The sequence below is a fragment of the Leptinotarsa decemlineata genome, unplaced genomic scaffold, assembly GCF_025532065.1.
Source record: "Leptinotarsa decemlineata unplaced genomic scaffold, Ldec_3_MD MMD2_tig00004067_RagTag_RagTag, whole genome shotgun sequence".
NCBI lineage: Eukaryota > Metazoa > Arthropoda > Insecta > Coleoptera > Chrysomelidae > Leptinotarsa > Leptinotarsa decemlineata.
This window is the reverse complement of record NW_027412602.1, coordinates 1,540,809-1,551,011: the sequence shown is the minus strand read 5'-3', so window position 1 is coordinate 1,551,011 and position 10,203 is coordinate 1,540,809. Positions and strand designations below refer to the sequence as shown.

The 10,203-nt window shown below is 34.2% G+C and overlaps 1 protein-coding gene across 3 annotated transcripts in view; it reads right to left on the bottom strand.

Annotated features, from left to right (window-relative positions):
- Positions 1-10,203, bottom strand: part of Nubp2 (NUBP iron-sulfur cluster assembly factor 2) — a 51,057-nt gene that overhangs the window by 11,166 nt on the left and 29,688 nt on the right. For all 3 annotated transcript variants that reach the window (XM_074178568.1, XM_023157660.2, XM_074178567.1), the window contains exons 3-4: positions 9,165-9,346; positions 4,791-4,962 (exon numbers count right to left, since the gene is read on the bottom strand). In XM_074178568.1, coding sequence (XP_074034669.1) covers positions 4,791-4,962; positions 9,165-9,346 — 354 coding nt within the window. The remainder of the gene's footprint in view (positions 1-4,790; positions 4,963-9,164; positions 9,347-10,203) is intronic.

Genomic DNA, 10,203 nt, shown 5'->3' with positions numbered 1-10,203 from the left:
GCTTTTGAGTAGATAGCATACCATAGCAATGGCCTAGTCAAAATGAAAAATGCTGGGCTGTTGATTCCAGAACATCAAATCATTACGTTGGAGATATTGAAGTTTTAAGTGACACCATAAAGTTGAATCACTAAATGAAAATAGATGTGGCTAAAGCTGGAAACGCAGATGGCCTCTCAAGAAGACCATGCCTGACATCTGGATGTAAATTTTGTCAACGCCAGGAGAACAATGATACCCAGTAACCAGACGTGACAAGGTAGCGGACAGAGACTCCTTTATGGACACCTCTGATAGGGAGATAAGCTCTTCTACCTCCCATTGCTTCGGGTTCCCTCTGACCCGGAGGGTAGCAACCTGTAAGGGTCTCTTGTCCTTGTCCAGGGATACGGAAAAAAAAGCAGAAGAATCAATTGACCATGGTGTGGTACGGACATTAACAGCTTCTTGGGGTGACACTACCTTCATGATGAGGCAAAAGATCATCGTAAGGCAGAAGGAGGATCCGGTTTTGAAAACTGAATGAGAATGAGATTTCCAAGCACGGCTAGCAGCAAGAGGTTTACCGGCTTCAATGGGACTCCATGTGCATTCCGAAATGGGATGGAAGAACCCACAAATTCTAGATGATCTTTACAAAGACATGTATCCCTAATATACTCAATCAGTAACAGCTCCGCGATAGTCGCACTGGAGAGCATTTAGGGGTGAATAGAACTCTAGCGAAGGTGCGCGAGAGGTACCATTGGGTCAATTGCCGCCGAGACGTGGAGGAGTGGTGTAAACACTGTGGCCTGTGCTCTTCGAGAAAGGGGCCGAAGACAAGGCAAAGAGGAAGGGTTAAGCTTCACCTCAGTGGATGCCCTACAAGTATATCGATATAGTTAAGTTTTGCAGAGAGTGCGGTGCAAAGTGATCTAACAAGGCGATAGAAATTTGAATAATAGTTGAAGTTTTAGTTAAAGTGTTTGGTTGTATTAACAGTTAAATGAAATTAACCCTTTATGTGTTGGTGGCTTCGAATCTGGCCACTTAGTTTGTATACAAACGTGAATATCGATCCCTTTTTTATCGGCCATACACAATTTAACTATCTTCCTCTGAACGTTTGGTGTGCTCATAGCGAGCCACATGTACCACAGGCGTAGTGAAAGTGGGATTTAGTGACAAGTGGCAACTTGACTAGCTACCAAACCTCTATTCCTTGGTAGTGAATGTCGGTAAAACGTGTTGTGCTCTAGAGTTTTACTAATTTTTGAGGAAGTTTTCAACAATCTTGTCAATGTAAGTATTATTATATTCTCAAATAGAGTTAGATTTCATATTATAATGCATAAATCAATAAAATAATTTACGGCTTGGATAATATAAGAGTTAAAAGTAGTTGGAGTATGATATAACCTAAAATAAATTTTATTATACTGTTACTGAAAAGTAACATGAAGTGTTTGGAGTTGTTCTCAATGCAATAGAGATTTTGAGAAATATATTGAGGATAGCATTATGTGTCTAATCATGAAAAAAAACAGTTTGAATGTTAAAATTATTGTTATACATAAACTGAAAAATCAATTACATTTTTGTTCTATTTTATAGAATGGAGCGGTACCGTATGGTTGATTTGGAAACACTGGACACAGAAGAGTTATACGATTTTATTGATGGCATATCGGAGGAACAAGCCGTCGACTCTGATGTTGGGGGCGATAGTGATGCAGACGATCAGCTAGTTCATGAAGAGCGCCCACAAAAGGTCATAAGAAGTAGAGCCTCAGGGTCAAATAAAGAATTGAAAGTTTTTGATGACTTTGGCTCTGATGATTCTGTAAACGATCCGGATTATATTCCCGAGGACTCAGAAAACACATCATTATCTATAGTACGACGTCGACTCATATACCAGAGATATTCTACTGATATAGACAGTGACAATGAAATAGAGGACTCTCACAATAATGGTCGTATTGATGAATCCAACAATCAACCATTGACTAATAAACCGTTTAGTATGCAATGGAGTAAAAATGCACACGCGCCAACAAAATATGAAAATTATTCATTCAATGAAAATTTCGGCGGTAATGGTGACTTACACGAAAAATCGCCCTCTGAAATATTTCTGAATTTCATGTCAGAAGATATCCAGAGGATTGTAAACGAGTCACACATTTACGCACAGCAACGTGGAGTTACATTTGACACTACAAGTGAAGAAATGAAAGCCTTTTTTGGATTTTTGATAATCATGGTATTTCATAATTTGCCGAGCATTCGACTTTACTAGTCAACTGACCAAAATATGCGTGTTTCCAGAATAGCCAATACCATTTCTCTAAAGCGTTTTTTAACAATTTTACGGTATCTACATATCAACAACAATGAAAATGCTCCAAAAAAAGGTGATCCCAATTTCGATAAACTTTATAAACTCAAACCTATGGTGACTCACCTCAACCAGAAATTCAAAGAAATGTTTTCTCCAGCTCGTCAACTCTCCATCGATGAAAGGATGGTGGGCTTGAAAGAACGTCTGTCACTGAAGCAGTACATGCCTATGAAGCCCACCAAGCGTGGATTCAAAATTTGGGTAATGGCCTGCGCTAAATCAGGATCCATGCTTTCTTTCAAAATTTATGAAGGAAAGGGTTCAGAGGACATCGAGGGCACGTTGGGCGAACGGACTGTTCTAACACTGGCTGATGATTATTTGAATAAGGACTACTGTCTTTTTTTCGACAATTTTTTTTCGACGTTCGACTTGCTGAAAAAACTCATAGAAAAAGATATCTTTGCTCGTGGAACATTCCGTTCTAATCGAAAGTATTACCCTAGAGAACTTTTGGCTGATGAAAAATCCATGAAATTAGGAGACAGTGACTTTGCTATGAGTGTAGACTCTGATTTATCTGTGTCGAAATGGCGTGATAGGGGAAAAAAGACAGTCGTAATTATAAGCTCGTTTCATGATCCATCTGTTTCCAAAGAAGTTCTACGGACTAATAGAATTGGCGTGAGAGAAAATGTGAAATGCCCTCATTCCATAGCAGAATATAATGCTTTCATGGGTGGGGTAGATCTTTTTGACCAACTTCATTCCTGCTATTCAATTTCCTGGAAATCTCGTCGCTGCTGGTTGAAGATATTTTTTTATCTAATAGATGCAGTCATTGTAAATTCCTTTATTGTGTACAAAACTTCCATGATTGGAAAGGACAAGAAACCGATATCTCATCTTCAGTTCAGGTCGCGGCTGGCAAACGAGCTTATTTTGAATTACTTCGGTAGAAAACGAATAGGAACACCAGTAGTGATAAATAAAAACAAACTGAAGAAAGTGGATGGGAGGGCAGTTTCGGTGGAAACTTGTCAAAGAACTACCAATGTTGGAGCCCACATACCAATTCAAGGACCAAAATATCGACGATGTGCGTTTTGCAGTACGAAAAAACAAGTGAAACGCTCAAGATTAGTATGCGAAGCCTGTAAGTGGCATTATGTCAAAGTTGTTTTCAACCTTTTCATAAATAAAATAATTAGATTTTAGTTTTTTTACGATATAAATAAAACCTCTTTTTCAACTTGCTCTGTACTTTTTCAAACTGCTTGTTATTATATATTTTTATTATGTGGCTACCATAATAGCCACCAAATAAAGTGACATATTCAGAGTACCAGATGTTTGGTGGCTAGTATTTGTGACACCTAAAATAAAAAAACCACTGACACTTTTAAAGCATAAGTTGCATTTGTTATGTTTCAATATAACTTGCCCAAAATAATCAATTTTTCTTTGAAAAATAAAGTTGCTCTATAAAGGGTTAATAAAAACACTATTATCTAAATACCACTAGTAAATTTCATTTATACGACCGGTTTCGAGTTTGACCCCATTATCAAGTATAAAACTGAAATCTGAATTTTGAAATTTCGATTTTATTATAGCTTAACTTATGAGTAAATTATACCCAAACTGTAGAGAATACAATATAGTCAAGTACAGTTGCATCAATTACTCAGGTAAACTTTCAGAAAATATTCAAAATTATTTCTCTAAATACAAAATTTCAACAGCTTTCACAAGTAATGATAATTTAAGTAGAACCCTGTTTAATGCAAAACCCAAACGGGATATAATGAAAAAATCAGGTATATATGGAATAGAGTGCGGCGAATGTTCTGCAGTATACACAGGCCAAACCGGTAGAAATTTTGAAATAAGATTACGTAATCATATCTGTTTGGACAAAAAATCTGTAATGTACGAACATCTTCAAGAATTAAACCACAAGATAAATGAAGATAACCTCAAAATCCTACATATATGTAATAAAGGGAGAAAAATGAATCTGTTGGAGGCCATGGAAATTAACAAATCAATTAAAATCTAGAAACATATACCCCTAAACAAGCAACTTGATTTATGTAGGTCTCCTCTCTTGAATTTATAGGTTTAATAACCCCTAGAATTTTCAGGGTGGTATTTTAAGTTGGCATCCTGTCCCTCATATACCTGTCCTTGCGACATACCTGAAAATTCTAATAAAATGGATATTTCAAAATTCAGATTTCAGTTTTATACTTGATAATGGGGTCAAACCTGAAACCGATCGTATAAATAAAATTTACCAGTGGTAAATAGACAAAAGTGTTTTTATTCATTTCATTCAAGTGATCATGAATTACCATAAAGTAAACAAGTCATCAATCACACATATTGTATTAACAGTGAAATAAAATTGAGTTTTATTATTGTATAGTGTAGTCAACAATATTTTATTAAACTTACATACCCGCTCATATTTTCAATTAGTCCCAGGATTGGAATACCAGTCTTTTTACAAAATGTTATTTCTTTCCTAACATCCTCAATTGATAATTGCTGTGGAGTTGTAACTATTATCGCACCATCTAGTTTAACAGATTTCAAATTTTCCATTACCGTTATGTGTTCGTCAGAAGTTCCTGAAATTATTAAAGTCATTAATTTGAAAAAAAAAGAAAGTTATTAATTTTGAAAAAATAGAAAGGAAAAAAGTCAAACAAATATTGTAACCCAAGAAAAAAATAAAAGTTACAAATCAAAATAAGCTAATTATCAACATTGTATTCATTTAATATTACTGGAGTTTTATCCCAACATCAAACCGTTATTTTAACACCTCGACACGTGTTTCGATCACCAAGTGATCATCTTCAAGAGGAAGATTAAACTGATTCTGAATTGTATTCATTATTTACCTAGGTTGATTTGATTTACAGTTTTTTACTCATTATATGAAATTGAATAATTTGGGGATTTATTAGTTCCAAAAATTTTTTGTAACAATTTGTTGACAATTGCCAATCATTTTGTCAGTATATCACCTTCCTTTCCAGCCTTTTGAGTAAAATTATATTTTACATTTATGTGTTTGTTTATTTGTTATGGCTTAAACATTTGTATGTTAGTCATGTCTCCTGCTTCGGTTCATGACAAAATTACTGTAGCCTGTTTTTGTCACCCATGAAGTAGGACAACCAAAAACTAGAATCCTCTTTATATATATCAAAAGCCTTTTGAGTCTATTGCAAATTTCTTCATTTAGATGTTATTGAAATCTACTGTAACAGCTTACTGAAATGATCCCTATATCACATACATTAATCATACAATCGACTCCTTATATGGCTTTTTGAATATACTTTCTGATTTTTTTTTAAATTTTCACTTTACTCTCAAGATAAATTGTCAAAGGTACAGGCCAAATCTTTTCAAGAAATTTACCAAGCAATCTTTCTGACTTATATATACAATAAGTTTCTTCACAATTTTCTTTCAATCATCAGTTCAAACTGACTATCCATGATAATTTCTGAATAGAAATGAAAATGTTTGTTAAAATTGTGTAATTATCATCATGGATTGTGTCATTCATTTTCATCAAGTAACAGGTCAGTCCATTCATAATCCAAGGAGTCTGTTCAGTTATTTAGTATCAACCACAAAAATCATTCTTGAGTTTCATTTGCAGTATTTTTATTTCGATTATACTTTTGGAATATAAAGTGATGTCACCCAAATCTAGTTTATTTTATCCTCATACTCGTATATAAAACAGTAATCATAATTCAAATTCTTGAAGACAGTTATTATGAAACTATTATGAAAATCTTCTAGTTTTTACTCATACTTTGTTGAAAAATTAAATTTATATTTTTATGTGAGCTTTGTGTTGTTTATGTTTTGTCTATGTATAAAACAGAATTGTGGTGATGAAGAAATATTTAATGTTTTCAAACAAATGTCTTTAGAACAAGGTATTTGAAAACATCATACTGAAAATATCAAAATTATTCCTTTCTTCAAGACAGGTGATACAACAACTATATTGAATTACAGAGCCATAACGTTATGCCCTGGTATATCAAATAAACTCTGAATAAATTTGTTAGTTTAAAATCTGTTTAAAATCTGTTACATCGTTGAGGTTTTGGATGGGTCCAAGATCTGCCTTGGACTCTTCTAAAGCTTTTGACTGTGTTAACCATCAAGTTCTCCTACATATATTATCGAGATATAGTATTTGAGTTACCTATATTTCATGATTGGTTTGATTCATATTTATCTGATCACTTTAAAAAAGTCAGGGTTTCAAATTTGGCTGTCGTCACTAGTGGTGTATCCCAAGGATCAGTTTCAGTTCCTACTCTGTTTATTATTTTTATAAATGATGTTCTTCACAACATTACTAGAAAAAATTATCTTCATTTGCTGATAATACTAACATCTTGATCACATATAATAATTGTGACAGATGTGTTCTTTTAGCTAAACAATTGTATGCCAAAGTTAGTTGATGAGTGCAAAAGAATAAACTCAGCCTAAATGAAGACAAAACATTCAGTATGTCAAGACTCTCAGAAAAAACCATTCCTTTAAATGAGAGAACCTTTGGATATCAAGAACAATGAAAAATGCTTGGGTTGGTGATTGATTTTAACCTCAACTGGACCAAACAAATTGAGTTTCTTTGCACTAAATGCTACTACGATACATGCCCTAAAATTTCTGAAAGACAATGTAGTAGCAACATATTGAGACAACTATATTTCGCAACAGTTCATAGCCATATGAGGTACTCTATAGTACACTGTATTGAAGTTTCTGAAGTTGTAGTGCAAAAAAAGCGATATAAGTGTGTTTTCAGAAATAGAAATATTTATTTCATGTAAACAATTAGACATGTATACATTCTTCTAGATAGTGATATGGATCACATAAGATAAATAGCACATGTAACTACGTGATCCAGATAATCATCTACGGAGTAAAAACACTGCTGTGTTGAATATTTACAGATCTTAGTTTTGAATGATGCAGAAGACATATTGGCATTATTGAATTTTTTGTGGCAGAGCGTTATACAATTTTATGCCCAGAAATCTAAAGGAGTTCTGTGTTTTTGTAAGTCTGAATAATGGAGGGTAGAGATCACTTTTTTTTTTTCTTGTAATAACACAATACAAGGGTGAGTGTGACAGTGAGTTCTTTGACATATAACTTTTTTTTACATAAAGGAGGCACTCCATAATGAAGCAACATTTCCTGAACAGTGGTTTGAAGTGATTATCACATTTACTGGATATTATTATTCGAATGACTTTTTTTGCACTATGAATATTTTGTGGCTGTGACCTGTGTTTCCTCAGATTATCAAGACATATGTTCATATACTATGGATCCACGTCGAACCGCCCGGTCGGTAGCCGGGCGGTTCGACGTGGGTGCTTTGTTCACTCAGCCTATCGGCCGATGTGTGAGTCGATGGTTCAAGCCCCAAGCTGAACGCTCAATTTTCACTTGCTATCGTCCAACCCGTGTTAGGAAACACACGTTAAAAGGTGAGACCTCGTTAATCCTTAGCTCGCACAAGTTTAGACTTCTGAGGGTTGTCGTTCGTAGAGGTATGATAGCTGGTTAACGGAAAAAACATATTTCAATTATTTTTTTATAAAACAGCAAAATATGCCATTCTTAGATGATATGTATCCACATTCAGCTTTAGTTGCCTGAGAGCATAGGTAGCTTTCGCAAGGCGCTTAGGTAGATCCTTAACGTGGTCCTGAGATGGGGAAGTGGTGCTCATAACACACTGTGTTTTTGATTCATTAAGAAATAAATGATAACAATTAAACCAGTTTTTTATAATTTTTCTGCTTGGTTGAGAGTTTGTGCTGTGTTGTTTTCGTGGGATTCACTAGTTATATATGTTGCATCATTAGCCTAATAAATTGATGTAACTTTCTTGTCCATATTAGAGGATAGGTCATTGAAATATATTATAAATAGTAGGGGCCCTAAGACGGACTCTTGTGGGAACCCAAAGTTAACTGCAGGACATGCGGACGTCTGGTTTTCAGGTTATACTGGGTACAATTTGCAAAGTAGGACGAGAGGAGGTTCGAGGCAACTCCTTTAATTCATAGCATTCGAGTTTTGTTGGCAAATTCAAAATACAATGAGAGCTTTACGGGACATTTTAGAAAAATGGGCATTTTGACATTAATGTCAGTGTATATCCAAGAGATTTCTTGTTTTTGTGTTTGTGAGTGTGTATGCATGTGTGTTCATGTATTCTGTTTGGCAGCTGAACTTGATACTGTGGACATCTTTTTCAATGTTTGTCTATTTATAAGTTGTCGTAATTGTAGTTGTGGCATGGAATGTTCTGATTGGTCGGTGGCGCGCATGCTTGGTGGGATATATGGGTAGTGTGATACATCTCTATCGACTAGAGGCAACTTGGTTACTGTTCTGGATATGCTTTCTGTTGGTTGTGCACTGGCCTTGGTTTTGAATAAGATGCAGCTGAGAAGTAGTGCGCGTCATCTGTCTTGATTAGAGTGCCGATCTTCTCAATTTCAATTGCCTTCCTTATGATTCTGGTTTCTTGGAGTTGTATACTAGTGATCAGTGTTCAGCTGCTCAAATCAATTTTATGACCTATCTCAAGGTGTTTGTTAAGAGTTTAGCCACCTATAGACGGAAAGGAACTACCATTACTCAATTTTTGTTTCCAATTCTTATTACATTCAGTGATTTGATAGAAACACATTTTCTCATTATGAATATGAATAAAAATTCCAATGAATTTTTAAATAAAATGTCTGAAATAATAGTCTACCTGGTGGTGTATCAATGATTAAATAATCCAAGTTACCCCAACATACATCAGAAAGGAACTGCTTAACCATTGCTGTTTTCTTAGGGCCTCTCCATACCACAGCAGTATTTCTATCATTCAATAAGAATCCAATTGACATAACTGCCAAGTTTTGTTGTTCATCTGTATAAACAGGAACCCACCTAATAAAAAATTATCAGTTATGATTGAGTTTCAAATTGAATATTTTGAAAAGTATACATATATAATGCAGTCAGACCACTTGTAACAGTTAACTATTTAATTATTTGAAATTTGTTTCTCATCAAAATATAATATTTTTTCTTTGTGTTATTCATTTCACTGATAGTATTTTCCATTGGTCCAACATTTATTGGAATAAACTGGAGAGAGTTATGAATACATATCCTCTAGAAATTATTATATTTATCATTTGTTTACATATCCTTAAAATAAATACATAACTGCTAATGAGTGATAACGTCGATGAGTGATGCAACACTAATGTCTTTCTCATACGAAAATTATGTCTGACATTGATACCTTGTTCCAGTCAAAAGTTGATATGGGGAGGAAACTTTTTACATTTGCGCTGCATAAAAGTTAACTCAGTAGTCGTCACAATTGTAACTAAGTCAGAAATTAATTCTTGAATCAAATCACACATGACAAATGACAATTATAGTTTCACAATAAATTTTATATAAGATGAGTTTTGCTACACAATAGCTTACTAAGTTCCACTGGTGAAGTCATCATGTAGTGAAATATGTTTTGAATGAAATTCATTGTAAAAATTCTATAATCATGAATAGAGTTATTAATTTTCATCAAGTAATGAGTTAGATTATTTATAATATGCATAACATTCGTTTAAATTATAATAGTCACTCATAATCACTCTACACGACTTTATTTTTGGTACTTTACGGAGTTCATGTACAACTTATAGAGATTAATCCTTTTTTTGGCTTTGCATAAGTACCTGAAATGTCTTTTTTGCAGTATGAGGATGGATTGAAAACGTTATTCACTGAAT